Here is a 26,744-nt window from a genome sequence, read left to right on the forward strand (position 1 = left end):
GGTCCAAGTAGATCTACAGCAATGTCCGGCCAGGTATGGTCCGGTAAGGATGTGCTTGTCAGTGGTTCAGGTCGATCTGGTCTGGCTACAATTTGACATCCATGACAAGCTTTACAATATTTTTCTGCTGCTTTGTCCAAACCAGGTTCGTTCTGAGATGTTGTTTTGTCCCAAATGTTTCTTAATGTCCCTCATTAACTAGTGCTACTGCCCATGTCCTCACGAAAACTAGGAAAAAAAGCACATCACCCCAGTTTTAAAATCTTTACATGCCTCCATATGTTAGAGTAGCCTAGGTTTCAGGCTAAATGTAAATGTAAAATAAATATAAAAGAAAATAAGTGATTAAAAGCGTGGAAAGGGAAAAAAAACAACCTTTTTCAAAACCTTTTTTTAATAAACAAACTTTTACTTTTGGCTACATTTTTAACCTTTTTCCATTTGCTGGGTAAGTATTTTAAAATATGACAATGGCAACAATTATATAAATTATTTGAGTAAAACTAAAAGAAGCAAACCCCAGTATCAGAAGTGCAAAATTCTATTTATTATTTTTACAATGAAAAAATAACTGACCTAAAAAAAGAAAAATTCCCCACTGTTTCACTGACTTCACAATTTACCTCATTCATATAAACAGAAAAAAATAAATTAGCATCATTTTTACATACTAATCTATAACAGAACTTTTAACTACTGTAAAAAAACATAAGAAAATAAAACTTTAACAAACGATATAGGATGAGGTAGATATACTGTAGGCTGACACTTCATGATTGCTAAAGGGACAGTCACTCTGAAATGCTGTTATTGTTTGAGTCAGAGCTATGCAGAATTTTATTTTACATACAGAAAAAGAAAAAAAGCACAACTTCTTTTAGCTATTTTATTCTAAGATGAAAAGTTAAAGACTATATGTTCTAAAGAAAAGGTGAAATGTAGACAAAAGTAAGACAAGCATTCTTATAACTTAATGTCACCCATAACTTCACAGAGGGGAAGGCTGTACAGGCAGAGCACTCGAAAAAGCAAAAATTTTGAAAATACAGAAAAAGAACCTGTAAAACACACTGTACATTGGTATAGCAATTGACAAAACTCAACTCTTGATCGCCTGAAGGATCAAAAAGACCTAGTTTTTTTTTCTGTAAAAACAGGATAATTTCAATGTTGAAAAGTATTTTAAGTCCATTTAATTTACGTTTACTGATATAGTCTCAATTGGTCTGGATGAATTGCCCTTGTTTGTGTGTTGCCCTGCGATGGACTGGCAACCTGTCCAGGGTGTATCCCGCCTCTCGCCCGTAAACTGCTGGAGATAGGCACCAGCTTTCCCGCGACCCACTATTGAAGAAGCGGTAGAAAATGACTGACTGACTGACTCATGGAATGTTTTTGGATTGTTGTGTTCTATGTCACAAACTACCTTTTATTTATTCATTAAATACCTTGTTCTCTGTGCAACCTGTAGATTGCTTATTTGCTGCTCTTGTTTCTCACCTCTCAGGTATATTCAAACTGAACAGGTATGTTTTACTACCATTATAAAAAGCAAATCTTCCCTTTAAGGAAGAACAAAAGCTAAAAACAAAATCTGCCTACTTGGTGCAAGCATTTAATTGAGCATTTAACAATTAAAAAGAAGCTAGAATTAGTGAAGCTCAAACTTTCTGCTGCCATTGCTACTACATTGATTGAGGTAGCCAAACTGCAAAATACTGAGTGAAATGGAAATCTACGTTGTATAAAAATATGAGAGAAATGCAAATTGCCACCACTATCCATAGTCGCCATTTAAAGCACATATTCTAACCTATTTGAAGCGGCAAGTTAACTCAGCAGGATATGACACTCATGTCTAATTGAGCAATTTCTCAACAATTGTTCCTTTTTCAGCTAAACACAGAAGACTATTAAATGTTTTTTAGTAAACAGAAGTTTAAATCCTTGTAACTTTCTTCCAATCTTTACAATGTGCTTCAGGTTAAAAAGTTAATTTCTTTAAATGTGAATTGTTTACAGTTAACTCCATAAATACAGGTCCTTCTCAAAATATTAGCATATTGTGATAAAGTTCATTATTTTCCATAATGTAATGATGAAAATTTAACATTCATATATTTTAGATTCATTGCACACTAACTGAAATATTTCAGGTCTTTTATTGTCTTAATATGGATGATTTTGGCATACAGCTCATAAAAACCCAAAATTCCTATCTCACAAAATTAGCATATCATTAAAAGGGTCTCTAAACGAGCTATGAACCTAATCATCTGAATCAACGAGTTAACTCTAAACACCTGCAAAAGATTCCTGAGGCCTTTAAAACTCCCAGCCTGGTTCATCACTCAAAACCCCAATCATGGGTAAGACTGCCGACCTGACTGCTGTCCAGAAGGCCACTATTGACACCCTCAAGCAAGAGGGTAAGACACAGAAAGAAATTTCTGAACGAATAGGCTGTTCCCAGAGTGCTGTATCAAGGCACCTCAGTGGGAAGTCTGTGGGAAGGAAAAAGTGTGGCAGAAAACGCTGCACAACGAGAAGAGGTGACCAGACCCTGAGGAAGATTGTGGAGAAGAGCCGATTCCAGACCTTGGGGGACCTGCGGAAGCAGTGGACTGAGTCTGGAGTAGAAACATCCAGAGCCACCGTGCACAGGTGTGTGCAGGAAATGGGCTACAGGTGCCGCATTCCCCAGGTCAAGCCACTTTTGAACCAGAAACAGCGGCAGAAGCGCCTGACCTGGGCTACAGAGAAGCAGCACTGGACTGTTGCTCAGTGGTCCAAAGTACTTTTTTCGGATGAAAGCAAATTCTGCATGTCATTCGGAAATCAAGGTGCCAGAGTCTGGAGGAAGACTGGGGAGAAGGAAATGCCAAAATGCCAGAAGTCCAGTGTCAAGTACCCACAGTCAGTGATGGTCTGGGGTGCCGTGTCAGCTGCTGGTGTTGGTCCACTGTGTTTTATCAAGGGCAGGGTCAATGCAGCTAGCTATCAGGAGATTTTGGAGCACTTCATGCTTCCATCTGCTGAAAAGCTTTATGGAGATGAAGATTTCATTTTTCGGCACGACCTGGCACCTGCTCACAGTGCCAAAACCACTGGTAAATGGTTTACTGACCATGGTATCACTGTGCTCAATTGGCCTGCCAACTCTCCTGACCTGAACCCCATGGAGAATCTGTGGGATATTGTGAAGAGAACGTTGAGAGACTCAAGACCCAACACTCTGGATGAGCTAAAGGCCGCTATCGAAGCATCCTGGGCCTCCATAAGACCTAAGCAGTGCCACAGGCTGATTGCCTCCATGCCACGCCGCATTGAAGCAGTCATTTCTGCCAAAGGATTCCCGACCAAGTATTGAGTGCATAACTGTACATGATTATTTGAAGGTTGACGTTTTTTGTATTAAAAACAATTTTCTTTTATTGGTCGGATGAAATATGCTAATTTTGTGAGATAGGAATTTTGGGTTTTCATGAGCTGTATGCCAAAATCATCCGTATTAAGACAATAAAAGACCTGAAATATTTCAGTTAGTGTGCAATGAATCTAAAATATATGAATGTTAAATTTTCATCATGACATTATGGAAAATAATTAACTTTATCACAATATGCTAATATTTTGAGAAGGACCTGTACATGACTAAAACAGAAGGATCTCTCCTGCAGAAAACTAGGAAGGAAACAAAATCACCCTCTAACATTTGTACTTCACTCTCTTAAATCCACTTTCTCTCATTTCAAACCTCCACAGGAGGTAATCCTGGGAAGTGTTGATGGATGTCAATCTATTCTAAACTTTATTTAAACTCCTCTTCAGATTGCTCTTTTTTAGGTTATTTTCTGGCTTTTCCCCAAGAATTATATGCATATATACGCAAATAGATTACAAATGCTGATACACTAAACACAAGTTTTTATACTTTCAGAGTTTAACCTGTAATATCATTGCTCATGATGTCAGTATTGCAGTGCTCTGCCACATGTGACTGAATTTGGTTGAGCTTGCTCTGTAGTTTCTCACCAACACTAGTTGCTCCTACTTTGATCACTATGTCGGGAAGCTGCTGAATTTGTGCCGCTGTGGCAGACGACACCCAATTGCTGATGTGTGCATGTAGTTCGGAGAAGTTGAGCTCCAAAGCTTCTCTTGGCTTTTTATCCTCCTGAGATGAGAGTCTGTGTACAATACGACGCAGCCGTTTGATGTTCATCTTGTGGAAAATGAAGAAAGATGGGATGATTTCTTTAAGGGACTCAGCTCCATCTGAAAAGAAATGGTTGTTTCAACGATTTGTGGTGACAAAAGAAATTGGCTTCACTGATAACAAGCTTACATTTTAATGCCATTGCAAATAGATGATATTTATACTTTTTTGCCATTTTTCGTATAAAGAGTCATGCTGAAAATCCCAATTTTAACAAAACATTATCTGCCATCTATTTCACATGAAAGATTTTTCATATTTTATTTTTGTTGATCCAAACGGGTGTATCATAATGCTATATAAATCCAGTTTTTACCTTTGAGCTGTTCACAATTTGCACACACACTGTCATGCCAGGTGGAGCCCTTCAGCACCCACTGCAGTCCTGCATCGCTGCAACTCTTGTGCTGTGTGCAGTTTTGATTGGCAGAGGAAATGTCAGAGAAGGTGCCTTCAGGGCAAATGTGACACACGGTGTCCTTCTCAGCTGTACCTGCAAGAGGATACACACATTTTTTTTTCAAATGTTTATTTTTAAACATCAAATAAATCTATCTATCTATCTATCTATCTATCTATCTATCTATCTATCTATCTATCTATCTATCTATCTATCTATCTATCTATCTATCTATCTATCTATCTATCTATCTATCTATCTATCTATCTATCTATCTATCTATCTATCTATCTATCTATCTATCTATCTATCTATCTATCTATCTATCTAACTGATAATTGATAAGTAGGGAGACCATGTGTAAAGCAGCACATCTGTAACATTATCCCACATTGTGTTCCTGTATGAGAATACAAAGGTAGTGCAGTGACAACAATTAGCCACTATGAGGCAGCATGGCATAATGTAAATGACGATTGTGCAAATACTGACATCAGTTTGTTTCTTTGATGTTTTACAATTCAATTCAGTTCAGTTCGGATTATTTATATACAACAAATGTCACACCAAGTCACTTTATAAAACAGATCCAGTTTTCACTCAGAAATATATAGTCCATTAAATCCAATCATAGGGACAGATTCAAATTCAATAACACACATTCATACCCAAGAGAAATTTAGAGTGAGCAATAATCTAACAGCTATGTTTTTGGACTGTGGGAGGAAGCTGGAGTACCCGGTAGGAACCTACATATGCATGGGGAGAATGCAAACTTCATGCATAAAGACCGCAGGCTGGGATTTGAACCCAGGACCTTCTTGCTGCAAGACAAGAGTGTTTTTCTAACATTCTCACTGAAAAGCTCAGTGGTTATGAACGTGTACAGTCCAGACGTGACTGTACCTTTGGTAAGCACTCCGCAGCCAGACGGACACTCGCTGTGTCTCATGCACATGTCGTAGTCCTGATGGTAGAAGTAACCTTGTTTACACTCGCACTGGCAGTTGCTGTCGGCGGTACATTTCTTCTTCACCACCTGGTTCCGTCCGCAGACTCCGCAGCGCAAACACCTCCCGATGTAGTTCCAGAGCTCCGTGAAGGAGCCGTCTGGACACACAGCACAGTCGCTCTTCCTAATGGAGGAGCAGCCAGCGCTCAGATAGGTCCCCGGGGGACAGCTGTCACACTGCACCGGCCTGCCGGTGATCGGGTCCGTGTCTGCGTAGGTGAGCGGGGCGGCGACGCTGTTCGCCAGCCAGGCGCGCACAGAGAGGAGGATGAACAGCTCTGTTAAGAGGGTTAAAAACTCCTGTAGGAATGGAATAAAGCAACAAAAAGAAAATGAAACAAAACCGAAAGCAGGTAAATATGATTCAGGTTCAGGTAATTTTGCAATAATAATCAAGCAGGAAACATAATTCTCCTGTAGCGCATATTTACTGTGGGAGATCACAACCGAAATAAGCCTCATTCAGCGTCAGTCTCCACCTACCATAACGAAGATGATCGTGGGGGATGCCCTTAGTGTGTCTCCATGCCCTATTTATCCTATCCTTGGTGACTCAAATGATGCAAACAGATTCCGGACAGCCCAGTCTAACGTGAATTTGCACTTATCAATTATTTTGTTTAGCCCCGTTTGTTTATTCTTATGATTTATGGACATATTTCATCCAGCTTACTGAAAAGGGAGTAGCGAGATGTTTCCAGGATTTTAGCAAATGTATCATCATACAGTTTCTGGAACATGTTATTATATTTATTTTAAACAATTTATTTAAGCCTGTTCAGATGTGTTTTATAAGGAAAAAAGCTCTACTATCATGGCGACTCATCCAAGCATAATACATGTGTCATGCTGCATTAAATAACAATATCAGTCAAAATATGGGATTGGTAAATGACATGTGAACTGCTTAATAAAGTAAAGTAATTAATAAAGTATTTTTGAATTGAATTTTATGAAAGACACTGCATCTGTCAAAGTCAAATATTATATAAGAGCTCATACATCATGCTCACAGCCATGGGGACCAGCAAAAGTAAGCCATAGTAACATCTTGTGAAGAAATTATTGCCTTTATTTAATAATTATTCGAAAATAAATGGAATTAATTAACAGTCACAGGGGTTTTGATGTTTTGAACATGGTTTAGAATCCATGACACACATGTAGCTAAAGCCTTAGCTACGAGTTTCAGTTAGTGTCAAACAACAACTCAGATTGAAACTGAACACAAAACAGCAATCAGCATAATAGAAACAAATTTCTACCTATCTACCTAGCACATCAGCCCGGTTCTAAAGTCCCTACACTGGCTCCCTGTAGTTCAGAGAATAGACTTTAATAAACTTCTGTTAGTCTATAAATCACTGAATGGCTTAGCACCAAAATACATTACAGACTTGTCAGTGTATCAACCAGCCAGACCTCTCAGGTCTTCTGGCTCAAATCTACTCTGCACACCCAGAACCAGAACCAAACATGGAGAAACAGCTTTTAGTTCTTATGCTCCACTAATCTGGAATAAACTCCCAGAAAACTGTAAAAACGCCAAAACCATAAGTTGCTTTAAATCAAGATTAAAAGCTTATTTGTTTAGAGTGGCCTTTGACTGGGCCATCTAAACATTATTAGTTAAGCTTTCAGTCCAATTTTCCTTTCATTTTCTTATCCATCATTCTATTCTCTTTATTTTTTTTAATTGCCTCTGTTTGAGTTTCTGTATCATTGTAATGTTTTTCTTTGTGTACAGCGCCTTGAGTGCCTTGTTGCTGAAAAGCGCTATAAAAATAAACTTGACTTGACTTGACCTATCCAGTTGTTGTAGGTGAGCAGAGAAGGGCAGCTACAATTTTTTCTTTCAGTCAAGTGGTATGTCATTAAGATGTTCTATAGAAGCAATAACCTTTGGGTCCATCAAAAGACAGCATCAGGTAAAATGCACCATGTGATTTAAATTTTTTTTTTCATTCAGACTCAAAGTGCTGACATCAGAGACTGACACAAAAGGTATATCACAAGGTTTGATCAGATCAAAAAGATTAGTTATCCAACAAGTCTTTCCAGACCACACAACGTGGTTGTTGGCCGTGGGTTGAGGGAATCCCCGAGTTTGTAGCTGTTAAAAAACAGTAATGTTTTCATGTTTTCAGGAAACGCAGCTTCTTCAAACTGAAGTGGTGATTTTCCATTGACAGCCGGTGGGCGGTTTAGTTTCAGAGATACAGCACATGCTTACTAGCACAGTGATGTCATCAGGCAGAAAGAGTACTACATTAATAAACACCCGGAAAATAATTCTCATGTTATTTCATTCACCTCTCAGCTCTTCTTAAAAATAACACTGAAGGAATTTTGGTTTCTGTTAGCAACTGAAAAAAACCTAGTTTCTCAAAATAAATGTGTCTAAAATGATATTAAAAATTGTATTTATTTAAATCTAAAGGTTCAAAGGATAAAAAGCTTTTGTTTGTAAATAATTTTCCTTTGCTTTATTTTTATTTTTACATGTTTCAAATCATCAAATAGATTTAAAAAGATTTAAGAGACAACCTGAGTAGATATGAAATGCAGTTTTTAAAATAATTTCATTTATTAAGAAAGAAAAGCTATCCAAACCAATCGTACTCTACACTAAAAAGTAATTGCCCCCTCATCTGTTCTTGAATTTCTTCATATCCCGGCATGTAGGTTTGCTTTTCGACATGTTTTTTCGACATATTGGAAACCTTACAGATCCGTAAATGGTTTACCATGTTTTATTGGTCAAAAATGCCTCAATCCCTTGATGTCCCTGCATCGCATTACGACATTACATATGCTAATATACAGTATCAGGGTTTGACTTACAAAAGATAAAAAAGCAACATCTGTTGAGGCTTTTCTTATACATAAAGATTTTTAACAACTGATTTGCAGATGTGTTTAGGCCTATACAGTCAAATCTGTTAATAGCATAACCTCACCCTAAAATTAAGTGTTCACTGATTTATTTTAAGACCTCACCTCCAGCCCTGTACCATCCTCTTTTTCTGTTTGCGCTGCTGCATTGCTGCTCCTAAACATACAAAATAGCTTCAGAGATGCATGTCTAAGGTACCTCTCCTGAGCAAAAAGGTGGCACATGGGGGAAAAAATCCACGTCTCGGTTACTATGGAGTAGCATTTCCCCGTATAAATGTGCAGAACACTTGTGGGGTGTTCGAATGCAGCTGATAACCTCATATTCTAACCCAAACCTTTATAGTACTGTGGAAATAAGGAATTAATGACCAAAACATTATCTTAAAGAAATCAACCTCACCTATTCTCCTTTCTGGATCTATTCTACCAATAATGTGATTTTTAAACATTACCTCACATCCTGAAGCTCCCCTGACTCTAATAATATTTTTATCATTAATCATTAAGCCCTCACTTGAGTTTCTGCCGTCTCACTACTTATGTACAATCATTCTCCTGATATGACATCATTACACATAATATCTAAATATAATGTCAGACATGTTAAATAACAGACTATGACTGGGTGTTGACCTTGTGATGTGTAACCATTACTCACTGATGTTACTCTTTTTAAGAAAACAAAGCAAGTCCTGCTGTTGTTAAAGCCTTTTCTTTGGTGGAGGTAAGATGACAAAACATTTTGTGGATGGTGTTGGCGTTACTTGGGAAGTATGACAAAGTTAGCAGTTCAGTAATGGACGGGTTCCCATCCCAGTATTAAGATGACTTCACTTCAAATATTTGGTTTCTAAATATAAATGTAAACTAAAAAAAAGATGTTATAAACTAGCTATATTCAATATTCAACAGCTTTAGCTCTTTCAGAGGTCTGATCAGACTCCAGCTGATAGCGGAGTCTCCCGTGTCTGCCCCGCTTGCCAAACACTCAGAGACGCTCATGAGATAAAGAGTTCAAAATCAAGTATTTTTCTCCTCCGCGGCCCCCATTGTTCCTCCGCCTACACGAGGGACACAAAGGCTCCTTTATTCAGGAAGTTACTACGAAAGGCTATTGCTGTTGCTTACTCTTTGATGTTGAAGTAGCAGTAATGAGGTTGTGTGGATCTGCAAGAATTGCATACAACAAACTCATAACGTTCCTTTCTTCTGGGGAAAGGTTTACAAACTGGAAGTGGTGCTTCAAATAGGTTTTGCATGAATGCTGTTAGATGTCATACTTGTACCCTCACAAGAAACAAGCTGATGATGTTACACAATAAAAATGGCACATGCTTTGAATGTTCACATTATGGAAGGGGTCCAATTGAAAATTATGTTGCATGTGAAAATGGTTTCACTGGAAATGTATGTTTTCTCTGAATGTCTTCCGCACTTAAATTATCCGTGAGTAGAATTTAGCAATTATTGATCAAAAGCCTCATCGTATTGCTTGTTACTGATTCTCTGTTATATTAATGAGAGTTCTTTCGCTGAAAGTAGTCCTGTATTTGTCATAACAGTCGCTTAAGTTATATGAGTAAGTATGAAGAAATGTTATATCAATCATACGTGTTTTTCCTTTGGAGATTTGGACGTTGCTGACTTTTGCAGTTTCATGCCTGGGGTGAAAAGAGGTGGGCTCTTTTCACCCCATGAAACTCACAATAGTAATGGTGAGGAAGATTCTGATGCTGCCGAGAAATGCAGATAGGGGTGGCATAGAGAAAAACCACGCATGTGAAGTACGTGTGCCATAGAGGAAGCACAGATGACAATTCAGTTGGCTTCTTGAATCCTGGTTGTTCTCACCGGTCAGCGTTGTCATTCACTACTCATTTAATGATGAATCCTCCGCTTTTTCAGACCATTTGTCAGTTTAAAGTTCATGGATCATACGATAGCAGTTTGTCCAAACCCCAAAAGACAGAAATTCCTCAAAAAGCAACAAATTACCAAGTTGAAGGTGAGTTTCATTTTGACCTGTTATATAGTTGCCTTAATTTAGCTTTTCTGCCAATTCTGTAAGCTTTAAAGATATTTATAGTGTTTTTGGTATGTCTTTGGCATGCAACAAGAACAGACTGAAAACACTATCTTCTTTTCTCTGAAAACTATTACAATTCTTTAATGATAATCGGAGAAACTGCACTCAATAATATCACTCTTTCATTGTACAGAGAGGTGGGTAGTGTAGCAAAACAATTGTAGTAAAGTAAGAGTAACATTACTTCAACATATGTTTCTGCAAGCAAAAGTTAAAGGTAGCCATCCAATAAATTACTAAAGTAAGAGTAAAAAGGTATTCGGTAAAAATGTTATGATTTACTCAGCATAAAATCTGATTTGAAATGTACAAATGATTTAATCAGAATGACAAAATTCTAAAGTTACATACAAATTCTGGTTGTTTAAAGACAAAAATAAAAACATATACAAAATAACATAATTACTAAATAACAAGTTCAGGCAGAACACTTTTGGAAATAAAATTTGGAAATAAAATTATTTTTAAAGTAATACTTATGCTATCAATATTTACAGTAGCCAATGTATATTTAGTTAGAACAATGCAAAGTACTTCCAGTTCCAATATATATTGATTACTGTATATTTACTTGACCTCCAATTGGCACATCGAGCACAGCAGAAAGACAATGACATTAAAGCAACAAAATTTGTGTTCAAACAAGAAATCTCACTTTAACATCAAATACAGGTGTGTGTCTCTCTGGTGCATTTCTGGTTAAAACAGCCTGTCTTTCATTCAGTAGAGTACCCAGAAATTTTACTCAAGTAAGAGTAGCGATACTTCACAGTAACATCACTCAAGTAAAAGTAGAAAGAACACTGTAGTAAAAGTACTTAAAAGTACTCCTAATTTATTTATTTTTTGTCCAAAACGTTACTGTACCTGAGTAAATGTAATTACTACCCACTCCTGATTATACTAAATCTATTACCAGAGTGTACATCAAATGAAAAGTTGAAATTGACACTAATCATACTTTATACAGAAAAGGTCATGTCTTTTGAAGCACAAATTGTTCTGTTGTGACTATTTATGTGCAACTTTTTGTGTGTTGTGTCTTCATCTTCTATTTTGTTTTCTAGGAGAATCCCCGTTTTACATGAAAGGGCATGGAAAAAAACCCAAAATAAAAGTGGTCTGTGGTGCCAAAGAAGTAAATGTTATTTTGTTGGACTTCAATGCAAGCCCCTCAGAAGGTCACAGCGGTCAGGAAAAAACACAAGACGCCATTTCTCAATGTTTACATTGGCCTGGAAAGACTCGAGACATCGATAAATGGGTAAAAAAGACATATGGATGAATTTAATCATTACATTTATCTTAAGCAATATATATCTACACAGCATTCACATTTCTACTATAATTTAGTTATAAATTAGTTTTGTAAAACCCTGTACAGTTTTGAGGTGTAGGGGAGAGCAGGGATAGTTGTAACGTTTTGGACATTTCTTTGTCTAACTCTGACCTCTTTTAATCCAATGAGTTACCATCTAAGTACAGAAATGTAAAATGTTACAATTTACCCCACAGTCTGGGTCAGTTGTAACATACATCAGGGTTAATTATAACATCATAAAATAAGGACTTTGACAACAACATAGGGAACTGAAAGCTTTTAATTTAAATTATAAAGACAAAATTAGTAAATGTACACAAGCTGAATGTAGTGCAGTTTTCTGTCTATGACACTATGCACCAAAAACACTACATAAGCTATGCCACCCTATAATGCAGGCCATGTGGTCCCACAAAGCTTTACTAACATTTTAACATTTCTAATAACAGAACAAACACTGCAACTGTGCACTGGCTTTGACAAGAAACCATTGTGTGTGTTTGTCCTCCACCATCATTTACAAATACCAACAATGAACAAAATGTGTGTACACAGTCTTCGAACAATTTAAGGAGTGGTGCGTGTGTATATGTGTGTGTCATAGAAAAGGAGAGAGAGAAAAAGCCAGGAAAGAAAGTGTTAGTCAGCATCAGTATAAGACAAACAGTGGTGAGGGGCCCATTTTGTTGTTGTAATGGATGTGTGCTAATGACAAAATCCTGTGTATGTTCATGTGTGTGTGTCCAATTGTCAGCTAACCAGGTCAGTAAAGAATAACCCTACTACTATTATCACATTTAATAACATTATTTAATATTTGGAAGGCTCAACCCTACCAGAGAGCTTGCAAAAGAACAAGAAAGAGAGAGGGAGAAAGTTTTTTTCTCTTTCTCTTCACTGTTCATTTGCGAGTTTCCTTGTAAGGAAACTTCCTCCGAGAGCCCTACAAGAAAACTCTCAAAGGAACAGGAAAGAGAAAGGGAGAAAGTTTTTTGTCCATGTCCCCTTAGGACATAGCATTTACATATTCACACATTTATAGAAACTATTTACTTTCTGTCATACACATTTACTTGAGTAACTTTAAAAAAAAAAGATGTACTTCTAGGGGTAGTTTAATTGTACAGGTTTTTAATCCAATATGCACAGATACCCACAATTTATGTTAAAGTGAAAGTTTTTGTTTCTACACAAGCTTTATTGTTTTAACATTAAGTTCTATCTACTGAGCCTGCTGTGCCCTTTGTAGGTAAAATGAACATTCTGTAAAAAGTATATATTATCATTGGATGCACTTTGCACTGTTACTAACAGATATACATGACCTACTGTGAGCATAAGTGTCATGAACCCAAGTTTTAAAAATAGTACATTTTGATATGTTTCTTCTGCCTGAATTTGTTATTTTGTAATGATGTTTGATTTTGCTCATTTTTATTTTCTTCTTTTAAAAACCAGACTTTATATTTTTGATTGTCTGATTGAATAATTTTGTACAAATTAAACCTACCCCCTCTACGGTGGCCAACAGGGGTAAACACGCAGCAAACGGCTAAACATGCTGCAAACATGTAAACATGGTGCAAACACAAAAATTGTGCAAACTCTGAAACACCGTATTAAATTGGATGTTATGATCAAAAGGTTACTTAGTACTCGAGTAGTCTTTTTTGTGCTAGAGGGACAATAACTAGCTGGATACCTCGATCAGGAAGTTTCTTTTTGTGATGGGGATGAGGGCGGACTCATTGGGAGCTGTGTTGGAGAGAAGGATGAAGACTGTAAGGCATGGCCTCCTGTGTAATATTAGGTACCCTCTGCATGGTGCCCTGTCTGCTCAGAGGAGTAGCTGCAGCAACAGGCTCCTCTCCCTTTGCTGCAGAACGAAGCGCTTTAAGAGATCTTTTGTTCCTTCTGCTATAAGACTGCATAAATGTCGGTCTGAACATCTGTATCTTCTATAGTACTATTGCTAGTAACTTTTTCAATTGTGTTTTTATGTATTTATGTATGAATGTGTTGCTGATTTACTCACCTCTGCCAGTGCCCGAATGTTCTGTATACCACAATCCAGCAGAAAATGTTTCGATCCATTTTGTTCATTTATACTTCTTTTTCTTTTTTCTTTTAGGTTTCACAACCCTTTGAGTTGATAGGCATGGACTTAATAGGCAAACTAACAAAAACATCAACTGGAAACCAGTATGTTTGTGTGATGGTGGATTATTACACTAAGTGGACCCAGGCTTACCCCATTAAGTCAAAAAATGCAGAGGAGGTCACAAACCAGATTCTGAAATTTGTGTACCAATTCGAGGCACCAAAACGCATATTGACAGACGAAGGGACAGAGTTTGTAAATGCGGTGAATTTGTATTTTATTAATATGAATATCCATGTTTTTAATATATCATGCAGTACCTCAATTTAGGGATTATCTATGGTTGCAACAGATAAACAAGAATGTCTGTGAGAAACTGGGTATCACCAGAAGTCTGTGTGCCTCCTACCATCCCCAGACAAACGGTCTGGTTGAACGAATAAATGGCACCATCCAAAGGTAATGGTGGTAGGAATTAATGAGTCCTCTACCAATTGTAGTACCAGTTTCAGAAGCTTAAACCGCATTATAATGTCTCTATTACCATGTTTTTGTTAGGTCTCTGAGCAAACCTGTCAGAACAAAACCTGATACATGGGATGACTATCTGGATTCATTAATGTTTGGACTTAGAACCAAAAAACAGATGACCACCAAGTTTTCTCCATACTATTTGATGTTTGGAAGGGAAGCTCGCTATCCCATCGAGATCCCAGAAAACTACCAGGTTTGCAACATCAAAAACTGTCATTTATATTTGTATAGAAATACATATGCAGTCAAACGTTGACGTTTATACATGTGTTACAGATCGACAGCAGGGTGGAGGAAGTAATCAAGAAGGAGAGAGATAGCCAGAGTTTTAAGTTGCTTGATGATATCAAATATAAAATAAATGTGTCCAAAGCTCAAGGCAAGAGTGAGAAGCTATCAAGTGCTTCCAGTAGGAAAGTCTGCTTAAATATTGGACACAGAGTCATTAAGAAAAAATGGAGGAATCAGAAGCACAAGGGTGGAAAGCTTGAGCCAAACATTCTTGGACCCTTCATCATTACATTTATCCAGGGGAAAAGTGCTAAATTTCTTGGAGTAGATGGAACAGTGTTCAAAAGTATCCGTGTTGAGCACCTGAAGCACTTTAAACAACAAAATCCACAAATTCCCCAAAAAGTTCCAATTTCTCATGCAGAATCTACCACCACCACCTCAGTTCCTACTTCCTCAGCTCCTACCACCTCTGCTCCAACCATCTCAGCATCCACTCCTGTTTTTACCACCACATCAGCTCCCACATCCTCCACTCCAGCTGCTTCAGTCTCATCTGCCAGTGTACCAACAGGTCTAATTTCATTCTTAATTTAATTTAACCTAGCATCGTCAGAATAGATTGGCATCGTGTGCTTTTATTTATACTTCTTTATATTTACAAATATATACACAAATCTATCAAATGGGTTTTATAATTTTTCTTTACCTATAATATTTTTGTTATTCGTGTATAATAACAAATATCTTTTCTAGTTTTGGAAAAGGTATGGAGTGGAACATTAAATGACACACATGTTATGCTGTCCAAGATCGGACCGTACAGGTTGTTCTGTTGGGATTTCGCAAGAATTGGTCCTGGCCAAGAGCTGGAGAGTGAGGTAACTTGTTTTATGCTATTATAGTGTTTATTGGTTTTTGGGGGTGTGACGAATAGGATTAGAAGCCAATAAACACTGAAATTAGAATAAAATAAAAGTCGCTGATGTTTTAATGTTGAAATGAACCATCAAACTGTAGTTCTTTCCTGCAGACTGGTGCAGTAGGTAGCACTAATAACTAGCTTTTAAAATACACTACATAGAATTACTAACGTGTTTTGCATAAATGCAAAAATACTTTTCATCACAGAAGCTTTAGGGATTAAACATATTTTATCTTAAATATTCGTCTTTTTAGGTGATTAATGCCTACCTACAGCTAATGGTGAAAAAATATAATCAGAAGCACCAGGACCAAGCTGCCCTCATTGACAGCTTTGAGATGACATGGATTTGGAATGAGAAAATGTCCAGTTTACAGGTTTGTTTAAAAGTGTCTTTTTCCCCAGTTCAAAATAAATTCAATCAACATGTGTGGTTAATACAGTGATGTGATTTTTATTCTTTACTCTTCCAATATTATGAATCTTTCAGATTGATCCAGAAAAATATGGAGTAATGGTGGGGATTGTTAATGAAAGTCACCACTGGATGCTGGTTGTAAGAAAGCAAAAGCTTCAATTGAATACTTTTTTAAAATTTAGTGTTAACTTTAGGACAACATATGCCTGCATGTGTAATTATAGAAAATTACAAGTATTTTCATAGCATGAATAAAATAACTTTGAAGACAGCAAAGAAAAATACTAGGCTGTTTTTTTTATTTTATTCATATGATAAGGTCATTTATCCACTGGAACAAAGAACACTCTTCCTTGACCCACTAGGAGAGTCCCAAAGTAAACTAAATAGGTGCTTGGAGGCAACAAGGTGAGTAAAACAAAAAATGCATTTTCTGTTTAAGATAAAAAATGCAATTATTTTATGATTAAAATGTTTTATTAAGATTTTATCTACTCACTAAGAGAATTTATGAGGCTGAACGGATTGAAGGTGTCAAGATGGACGTGCCACAGTGTTCCACATGCAGTCCAACAAGACAGCGTGTCTTGTGGTGTGTTTGCACTGAAAGTAAATACATTTTTCAACAGAAAGTTTCACTTCAATTGGATTCTTTCTGTACTGTAATAACAATAACAACGTGTGGCATTTCAGATGGTATTATTTTGTTGGCATACATTTTTTCAAGCTTTCTATGGAAAGGTTTTAACATAACCTTAATGTTTTTGAAACCATGATTTTCAACAAGAATTTGTGCAAATACCTAAACATGAATTAACCTCTGAAGGGAACTAAAGTGTTAGAGTTGTTTTAAAGTTACTTATGTACTCTTATTAGAAACACAGGAAAAAAGATATGTGACTGTCTTTAATGGCCCTTGTTGCTGATGCACCTTCACAGGATTAGATTTCATCTAACCTGCTGACCACACTGTTCATCCCAGTTAAACACATAAACTTCACTGATAACAGGGTAGGCCACGCTCCACTATTTGTAACGGACGGCGACTGTAGCGATGGTTGTAGGGGTTCGCCCTGTAACCTGTGGGGTGCCGGTTCGAAGCTCTGTCTCTCTCAGTCGTTGTGTCCTTGGGCAAGACACTTCATCCTTCTTGCCTGCTTCTGGTGGTCAGAAGGGTCAGCTGTGGCTACTGTGTAGCTTACAACTGTCAGTGTACGAATGTGTTATTGGGATTATGATGATTAATTAATTAATATTTATTAGGAATTATAATTAAAAATCACAATTTGAGAAAATTAATTTCTCAACCAAAAATCCTTATTTATGAATCGAAACCAGAGATGTCCTCTGGTGTTGTAATTGTGGCCCAAAGCCCTTGATAATTACAATTATTAAATTTTCAGTAATAGTTGATAACTATTATTAGATGTCACTGTTTAATCAACCGTTTCTGCCGAAACGTGGGGAACTTTAACCTTATTTTGACTGACAAATCACTCTTGCACAAAATAAACACAAACGCCTTCTCTTTATCTACGTGAATATTTATTAAATCAACAGCCCTGATACAACTCGCTCTTCCGATTCAATAATCTTCACCTAATCAAGCATGCAAAGATCTACACGAAAGGATAAAATATCTAACTAAACAAAATAAAACAGCATTGCATGTGTATGAAATCAAACCAGCAGTTATGGCAGTTATGGCAAAAATACAAGAGGAATATGGTGTTAAAAGAAGCTTTGGAAGCACCACTCCCAAAGTGGGGCTTAGTTACACTGTAAGTCATAAAAACATCCCCCACCACTGTGGATGTCCGAGCACACAAAGAGTTGTAAAACCTTTGGCGGCAACTAATAAAACATGAAGTTGAAGACAAAGAAAATGGTTGATTTTCATCATAAGGTTATTATAGCAGTTCAGTTCCGCAGCGCACCTGCGCTCAGGTGTTCGTACAGTAAAAACACAATTTGCGAGACTCGGCGGCCTCAGAAATCAACAGCAATCAAAGTTTCAATAAAATGTTGCATGCACATACAACTTAGAACACATTAAACTATAAGAGGCGACTCTAAATCGCACTAAAATCTTACTCTATCCTGCCCACGCTATTTCTAATAAAGAAATAAAAATAAAAGGATGGATTTTTACTTGATGTTGTCTCCTCTGAGCAGAGGGAGAGAGAGATGGGGGTGAAGAGTTTCACACGGATTCGTGGATATCTCAGAGAAGCAGTCCGTTTTTCGTCCTTTGTGGCCTCCTTGGCAGAAAGGTGAAAAATATGACGGACTGTCACAAGTCGACTGGAACAAAAAAAAAAAACGTGTCTCCTTGAAACCTTCGTGGGTTTTTGGTTACGTGTTAAACCCACGTCTTCGATCGGTAAAGTTGAAAACTTACAAGCCTTCTTATTCCTGTAAGCTTAATTCGTTTAGTTTTCTCGTTGGCCAACGGGGAGAATGAATGAAAGTCCACCTGAGATCTCCTTCTCCAAAATGATGCGCTTCAGATGCCGGTAACCGCATCTCGGTTCCAAGCTGAAAAGCAAAGGTTTAAAGGGGTCCTATGTAGTCAGACTTGGGACGGCCCCGTCATATCAGCTGCGGTGCCCGCTGGGATTTGAAGTAGCGGACTATCCTGGGGTACAAAATGGCCGAAGGCCTGGTGGGGTCCAGCAACGTGCAGATGGTCCAACATTCAGCAAACAAAATGGTCCAACAGTGTGTATGAATGGGTGAATGACTGAATGTAGTGCAAAGCATTTTTGGGTCTCTGGGGACTTGAAAAAAGCGCTATAAAAGCTATAAGCTACGTTATTTCTTTGTTTGGGGTTCTTGAAACTTCTTCATCTGCCTAAGAGTAGGACTAAACCTTGGAACCAAGTTGTGCAAGTTTTCTGCCTTAAAACATGAAATTCCTTTGAAGCTTATTAATGAGAGTTTAGTATTTTATATTTTATGGTTGGACAAACAATTTAGCCTGAGATTTGAGAACTGTAAGAACTGGAGAAAGCTGTTCCAAAAGGGAAGGAATTGGTTTAGAGGAAAGGCAACAAAGCCATAAGGCTAAAACCTTACCTCTTCATTTATTCACAATCCATGAGCAAAGCTCCACTTTTTGAGTTAAGTCTTCTTTTGTTATTGTTTCTATTTACTTTAAACCTTTTCTTGATAATCTCTAAGGGAGTGCCCAGCCACCCTACGGAGGAAGCTCATTTCAGCCGCTTGTATCCGGGATCTCGTTCTTTCGGTCATGACCCAAAGTTCATGGCCATAGGTGAGGGTAGGAACGTAGACCGACCGGTAAATTGAGAGCTTTGCTTTTCGGCTCAGCTCTCTCTTCACCACAACGGACCGGCACAGCGCCCCCATTACTGTGGCAGCCGCACCGATCCGTCTGTCGATCTCCCGCTCCATTCTTCCCTCACTCGTGAACAAGACCCCGAGATACTTAAACTCCTCCACTTGAGGCAGGAACTCCCCTCCAACCTGAAGAGGACAAGCCACCCTTTTCCGGTCGAGTACCATGGCCTCGGACTTGGAGGAGCTGATCCTCATCCCAGCCGCTTCACACTCGGCTGCGAACCGCCACAGCGCATGCTGTAGGTCTTGGCTAGAGGGGGCCAGCAGGACCACGTCATCCGCAAAAAGAAGAGACGAAATCCACTGGTCCCCAAACCCGACCCCCTCCGGCCCTTGGCTGCGTCTAGAAATCCTGTCCATAAAAGTTATGAACAGGACCGGTGACAAAGGGCAGCCCTGCCGGAGTCCAACATGCACTGGGAACAGGTCCGACTTAGTGCCGGCAATGCGGACCAAACTCCTGCTCCGCTTGTACAGGGACCGGATGGCCCCTAGTAAAGGGCCCCCGATTCCATACTCCTGGAGCACCCCCCACAGGGCATCACGAGGGACACAGTCGAATGCCTTCTCCAGGTCCACAAAACACATGTGAACCGGTTGGGCAAACTCCCATGAACCCTCGAGCACCCTGTAGAGGGTGTAGAGCTGGTCCAGTGTTCCACGGCCGGGACGAAAACCACACTGCTCCTCCTGAAGCCGAGGTTCGACTATCGGTCGGACTCTCCTCTCCAATACCCTGGCGTAGGCCTTACCAGGGAGGCTGAGGAGTGTGATCCCCCTGTAGTTGGAACACACCCTCCGGTCCCCCTTCTTATATATATATATATATATATATATATATACGGTATATAAAACAAAAACATTTTTCTTTTCCACAATAGAGGCCTTTATTTTTCCTTTATTTCAACAGTAGGAAGACAAGATAGAGGGGCAGAGAGAGGGGGAGACATTCGATAAAGGTCGTTGGGTCCAGGACGCACGCTTAACCCCTACACCAAGGTGCTTCATGAATCACTTTTATCTTAACAAGGGAAAATTCTAAGAACAATCTTGCATTTCCAGAAATTCTAAAAGTTTTTCTTGAATGACGCCAGTAAGCTACTTTTAGTCCTGGGATTCTTTGTGAATACGGGCCCAGGTCTATTTAAGAAAAGGTCAGTCATGCTGTAGATGTAAAACAATATGTACAAAGTTATAGATCTTGGTGAGATTAAAACCCTACAATAGGTACAATAATAGTGACTGTTTTTACAGGAGTGGTAGATAATAAGTCCTTGTCAGGGGATGTTGGCTTATGCTGCTGGGATTTATAGAGAAGAGTCTGCAATACTTTAGATTCATTTATATATTATTTGACATATTATTAAAATAAAACTGTGATAATTACATAAGATTAAATAAGTTAAAAACGTAAAGGTAAATAAATATAAAGTTAACTGGATAAGTGCTCTTAGTTGACAGCTAACAAGGTGAGGAACCACATCTATGTCTACCTGCTGTTGTGTGTTTCTGAATTAGTCACTGTTTTCTTTTAATTACGGCTGTGGGGCGGGTCTTCATCATCAGCAGTTCTGGAACGGGTTGAACACTGCCCGAGTAGAATTCCAATCCTGTGACCCACTCGACATCTCTGACTCTTGACTGGTGAAACCAGAGGTGATCTTCCACCCAAATTGATTCATCCTCTGTGCTCTGTTAATATGAGGATAAAGTGATGAAAATATCATATTTTCTCAGCTTGAAACCCAACAGAATAATTACATTCAATTTTGCTCAGAATTTTACATTAACACATTATGGCAAAACATTTCATATTAACTTTTGACTTTAAACTATTAATTTGAGCCATTCTTTTTCCTACAACATACAGTACAGAATTTAAAACACGGTCAGAATTATACTTACAGGCTTACTTTAATAATGTTTGGTTATTATCCCACAGCAGGGTTCACTTCTAAATTACATATTTTGAGCTGCCACAAAACTGGATTATTTTGGCTGGATATATCATCACCCTTCTTACCAGAATTTCTGGAATTTCTTTAAACTTTGTTTAAAGGAGTTGGTCACAGAACACAACTTTACAGTATATTTAGGTTCAAAACCTTCTAAAAGCTTAATTTTAGCTTGCGTACTATTTCAAGACCAGTTTTAATATGTATTTAGGATTAATGCCTTGTTAGAACACCCAGTTGTGCCAAGGTGTTAACCAACTGGCTTGAACTGTAACCTTTAGTTAAAAGGAAATTACTAAGGATGTCTAAGTCTATAATAAACTGAAACCTGCTGGGACACCGGCATCATTATCCACAGTAAATCCTTTTGTACATCACTAGGTAACCAAGAAACCAAGCATCTGCTCCAAAGCCAACACGTTTAAGCATGATTGAAAAATGTAGCTGCTCACATGGACAAGACAGATGCCTTCTGCAAAAATGTTTTATGGTTAGACAAGACAAAGATTTAGTTGTTTAAATGGTATCAGGGTGAATCTTTAAAGTTCAAAACACCCCTACCAAGCAAGGTGATGGTAGTATTGTACTTTGGACAATGACAGGGATGTTAGAGCATTCTACAAAGTGGATACAAAATTAAAGGAGGATAACAAATTCTTAAACTTTATCTCAAATTAATAGCCAAATGAGCTTAAACTGAAATAAACCTGGGTGTTCCCAGAGGACAGTAATCCCACTCACAAATTAAAACTAGTTTTGAAACCAGGCAACCAGCAAATATTAGGTTTTTGGGATGTATTTCCCAAAGCCTCTACTTTGACCTTTTTGAATACTGTCCTTAAAATGTGTGTTAATGCCAGGTAACCAAGAGGATTGGTCAAATATCCACCCACAACTATGCTAGAAGCTTATTGCTGGCTACAAAATGTGTATGGCTTTGGTGCAACTTAGTTTTACACATTTAACCAATTGTCAGAGGAAGGAGGCTGTATGTTTAATTTTGACCTATGTGTATTCAAGAAAATCTGCAATAAATGTGAACTTGAGCACCCAGTTCATGATTTTGTAATTTCTTAAAGTTTTGTGTTGTGTTATTATTCCACTGTGGAAATAGAATGATTCAAATAAAAAAATAAAAAAATTGCAATTGAGGTTCTAACTGAACCAAAATAACCCAAATAATTGCAATGTCTAAATAATGTAGCAAAGATCAGAACAAAGCTTATTTTGATTCTAGCTCATTTCAAATAACATCCTTGCTTTTATTTTGCTTTTACTTTGGCAGCATTTAATCCTTCATAGTTTCAGTATGCAATCCTCCTGGGTTCAGTCAAACACAAAGGTGGACAACGAGAGTTCTGGCTTTCTGGCCTAGTGGGTGTTTTCAGACAAAGGATTTGTAATGTCTTACTTTGCATTTTTCCATGTTGTCAGCTCTGTGGGGAAGGAGGAAAGACACAGTCTGCAGTTCACCGCCACATGTGCTGACTGGCTGTCCTACATCCTTGCAACTTGTTAACACCACAAAGTAATGCGTTGGGATGGGTATGTTGGTTCCATGTAGAAACCTACAGTCACACAGAAAAACCTGCTTTGTCAAATATTTTATATTTTGATTTTAGTGAGAGCAAGAGCCAGATAAGGTATCGGCTGCCAGTTAATTCTAAATCACTGTTTACAGATGAAATTCATCTCCGTCAGAGCCTGAATAGTATTTATTTCATTTAGGGAAGTGTGTCATTAAATTCGAACTCTACCACAAGGAGTGTCTTGCAAAATTATACACTCCCTTAAACCTTTCACATTTACTTCATGAATTTGGAATTTTATGTTTTAGAGCAATGCAAGGTAGCACATAATTGTCAAATGAAAAGAAAACAACACAGTTTTAATTATTTTTAACAAATAAACATTAGAAAAGAGTGGTGTTTATTTATATATTTATTCTGAACTGAATTAATCTGAACTGAAACTATCTGTGTAGTTATGCTACTATAGGCTTAGGCTGCTGGAGGACATAACGACCACTTTCACCCTCTTCACTACATTCTCACACTACTCTCCAATTTGCTGTTATTTCAGCTTTTAACCTTGTTCTCTCTTTTCTCTTCCTAGAAGCTACATCTGGCCTGGCTCTGTGTCTACCTGTGACACCTTTCTGGAGAGGGGAATCGTCCGAGCTTCTGCTGGCAACAACTTAATGCTCACCCTCTACCGATGATCCACATAGCCCTGTCTTTTAGTGTTTAACCCTTTCTCTCTCCTAGACATGGCGATTGACTGAGCTTAACTGTAACAAACTCTGTGCTCTCTTTCAGACTCTAACCTTGAAAACTGGCTCAGAGTTTATCTGTTCTTTCTTTCTAGATGAAACGACTAAAGGAGCTACATCCATTAACATTTACTTTTCCTTCCCATAGAAAGTACTCCTGGATCAGTGCTTCTGTGTTCTTTTTGTGTCTCTGCTCTGTTCTCTCAAACCCCCAGTCGGTTGTAGCAGATGGCCGCTCACACTGAGCCTGGTTCTGCTGGAGGTTTCTTCCTGTTAAAAGGGAGTTTTTCCTCTCCACTGTTGCTACATGCATGCTCAGTATGAGGGATTGCTGCAAAGTCAACGCCAGTGACTGTCCACTGTCTCTACTTAATCATCAAGGAGGAGTGAATGCTGCAAGTCACTGACTAGATGCAATCTGCTGGGTTTCCTTAGATTGAAAAACTTTTTATCCAATTTGAATAAAAAGCTAACTCCGACTGTACTGTTCAGTTGTTAGGATTAATTGGAATGTATGTACCTTACTGTTGTGAAGTGCCTTGAGACAACATGTGTTGTGAATTGGTGCTATATAAATAAAACTGAATTGAATTGAATTGAATTCCTATTCAGCCTGCTGAGTCAGAACTTTTTGTAGAAACACTTTTGGCTGCATGTCCTCTGAGGCATGTCTCTAACAGCTTTGGTTATCCAGTGAGTGAAGTTGGTCTTAAATTGTGCTTGCTAAATAGGTTAAGTTCAGTCAGACTTGATGGAGAGTTTCTGTGAAAACCAGTTTTTTAGTCTTAATACAGGTTCTCAACTGGATTTAGGTCTGGACGTCTGCTGGGCCGTTCTAACACATGAATATGCTCTGATCTAAACCATTCTATTCTAAGAAAAGATCATATCAATTATAGTGCCTGTTTTGAAGGTAATATTCATCTAAATTTACTATATAGCCTAAATAATCAGTTATCTTAGTAGGGATGAAATTTGAATGTGCTTATATTTACATAAGACATACGTCTAGATGTTGAAAATTGTTGAAAGTTATTCATCGTTTCTTATTTTTTCAGGCGAGTAAAGCTTTAAAATGGTTTTAAGATGATACACCCCTATTACAGAAATTAAACTTACAACTGTATCTGCTCTGGAGTGTCATATCGGCCATCATAGTTGTAATCAAAGACTGGTCCAGTTACCACATTAATGCCATTGTATATAGCAGCATATTTCTTTAGCAAAGTGTTGTGGAGGTAATCCCAAATTCCTGAGAAAGGAGAGAATGTTATAATAAACAGAAGTACAGTGGAAATAAAATTCTTTTTACCCCTGGTTAATTACCTGGTTTTTGCAACAAAATAATGTGAGACCAATATTAAAATTATAATATATATATTTAAGACCTTTTTCCAACTTTAATGTAACATTTGCCTTCCGCAAGTCAGCTATAAAAAACAAATCTGTTGAAGGTCAAAATGTAAAATAAATAGAAAAGCTCCAATAATGTGACGTTGTTGAAGCACCATATAGGGTATACAGGATTAAAAGGATCTAAATGTACAAATGTATCAGTCAGGAGAATGATACAAATAAAATTCTCAGCATTTTCCATTTACCCTGATACAATAAAAAGAATGACTTAATGAAAGGAAAAATAATATTTTACAATGGCCAAGCCAGAGTTCTGAATGAAATCTAACAGAAAATCTGTGAGGTCACCTAAAAAAGAAGGGCTCATAGACCTATATAAGGTAGCATCCAGTGTCTTGACCTACCAATGACATTGGTAGGTCAAGACATTGAATGCTGGCAGACTCCTGGCAGAAAAGACTCAAATTTAATCAAAAGCTGATACAGTAAAGCTGCATTTTAAAGGAGTGCAAACCTATGCAGCCTTTTTTAATTTGAAATGCTTCCGTTTTTGTTTCTCAGTTAAAACATACAGAATATGTGTAACATTAAAGTCAGAAAAGGCTGGGAAACATTTATCTTGCTCTTATTTTTTACATCACAAAACACTGGCATTTTATCAGGGGTTTGCAGACTATGACATTTCCAATAAAGCAATTAAGACAAATGATTTTGGAAACATTTTCATCCTGTTGTTTCAGGCTTAGAGGAATAAAACCTGAACTTACTCTTAAATGCAGGGTACACTGGGACAACATTACTCATTATTAAGGCATCGTACTGCTGGTCGGCGCTTGCATTGAGATCTGTAAAAACGTAAAAATGACTAATCACTTCTATGCTTCTAAATATCAAAAGTAAAACATTACAGCTCTTTATTTGAATTAGTTAATTTTACCACAATCATTCATCCACCACAGTGTGAGTTTCCAAGTAAGCCAGAATAGTGCAGTTAATGGAGTACATTAGGTTTAAAATGTCAACTCCTACTGGGCTGAAAATGCCCAAAACCACCAATGAAACTATTTCATCCTTTAGATATCCTAAGCAGCCTGCTGAAGGCCACCCAAAAGCATATTTCCATGTAATTACAATGACATTCATTCAGTGGACTAACATTGCCTTGAAAAGTGGTTTCATAGTGTGTCATAGTGGCTTAACATCTGTAGCAGACTGAGGTTTTAGTCAGATAGAAGTCATTACAAACGTGGTTGATATGGGATGACGTGGGTCATATGATTATACTGATGACATCTGTCTATGACCTAACATTGTTCCTAACCTGTTTTCAGTCCATTTCACTTGTGGCTTATTCTGACATCTGAAATTTATATTGCTGTGACAAATAAAACACTTTAAACAGTATTTGGGAGGTGGTAGTTGTTGTTTCAACAAAAATCTGTTGTAAACAAACCCTTAAACAGAAATTACTATTAAAAATGAATGTCAACATGGGAAACAAACAATCAAAACCGGACCCCTCACACTTTGCCTAGAACTGTTTTATTGCTTTGCACACTTGAATTTATTACATTTGGACTGACTTAGAAGAATAGATTTGGTTAATAGTGAAATACTGCAGTTTGCCTAACATTTGCTCACACAGGACTTTAA

General features: G+C 37.7%; 2 protein-coding genes across 3 annotated transcripts in view; one reads left to right on the plus strand and one right to left on the minus strand.

Annotated features, from left to right (window-relative positions):
- Window positions 1-3,792: 3,792 nt before the first annotated feature.
- Window positions 3,793-26,744, minus strand: part of LOC124879231 (venom phosphodiesterase CdcPDE) — a 58,048-nt gene continuing 35,096 nt past the window's right edge. Inside the window, exons 22-27 of one of the 2 annotated variants that reach the window (XM_047383648.1) lie at window positions 25,859-25,936; window positions 24,855-24,987; window positions 22,875-23,031; window positions 5,526-5,931; window positions 4,536-4,712; window positions 3,793-4,278 (exon numbers count right to left, since the gene is read on the minus strand). In XM_047383648.1, coding sequence (XP_047239604.1) covers window positions 3,944-4,278; window positions 4,536-4,712; window positions 5,526-5,931; window positions 22,875-23,031; window positions 24,855-24,987; window positions 25,859-25,936 — 1,286 coding nt within the window. In that variant the 3' untranslated portion in view covers window positions 3,793-3,943. Of the gene's footprint in view, window positions 4,279-4,535; window positions 4,713-5,525; window positions 5,932-20,370; window positions 21,201-22,874; window positions 23,032-24,854; window positions 24,988-25,858; window positions 25,937-26,744 lie in introns of those variants that run through there. The other variant, XM_047383647.1, reaches the window with a different exon arrangement.
- Window positions 10,700-17,341, plus strand: LOC124879232. The gene is made up of 7 exons (XM_047383649.1): window positions 10,700-11,879; window positions 14,068-14,496; window positions 14,596-14,764; window positions 14,848-15,376; window positions 15,559-15,683; window positions 15,982-16,104; window positions 16,218-17,341. The coding sequence occupies exons 2-7, from the start codon at window positions 14,333-14,335 to the stop codon at window positions 16,389-16,391; spliced, it is 1,284 nt and encodes a 427-aa protein (XP_047239605.1). The 5' UTR covers window positions 10,700-11,879; window positions 14,068-14,332; the 3' UTR covers window positions 16,392-17,341.

Source organism: Girardinichthys multiradiatus, chromosome 13 (assembly GCF_021462225.1).
Source record: "Girardinichthys multiradiatus isolate DD_20200921_A chromosome 13, DD_fGirMul_XY1, whole genome shotgun sequence".
Classification (NCBI taxonomy): Eukaryota; Metazoa; Chordata; class Actinopteri; order Cyprinodontiformes; family Goodeidae; genus Girardinichthys; species Girardinichthys multiradiatus.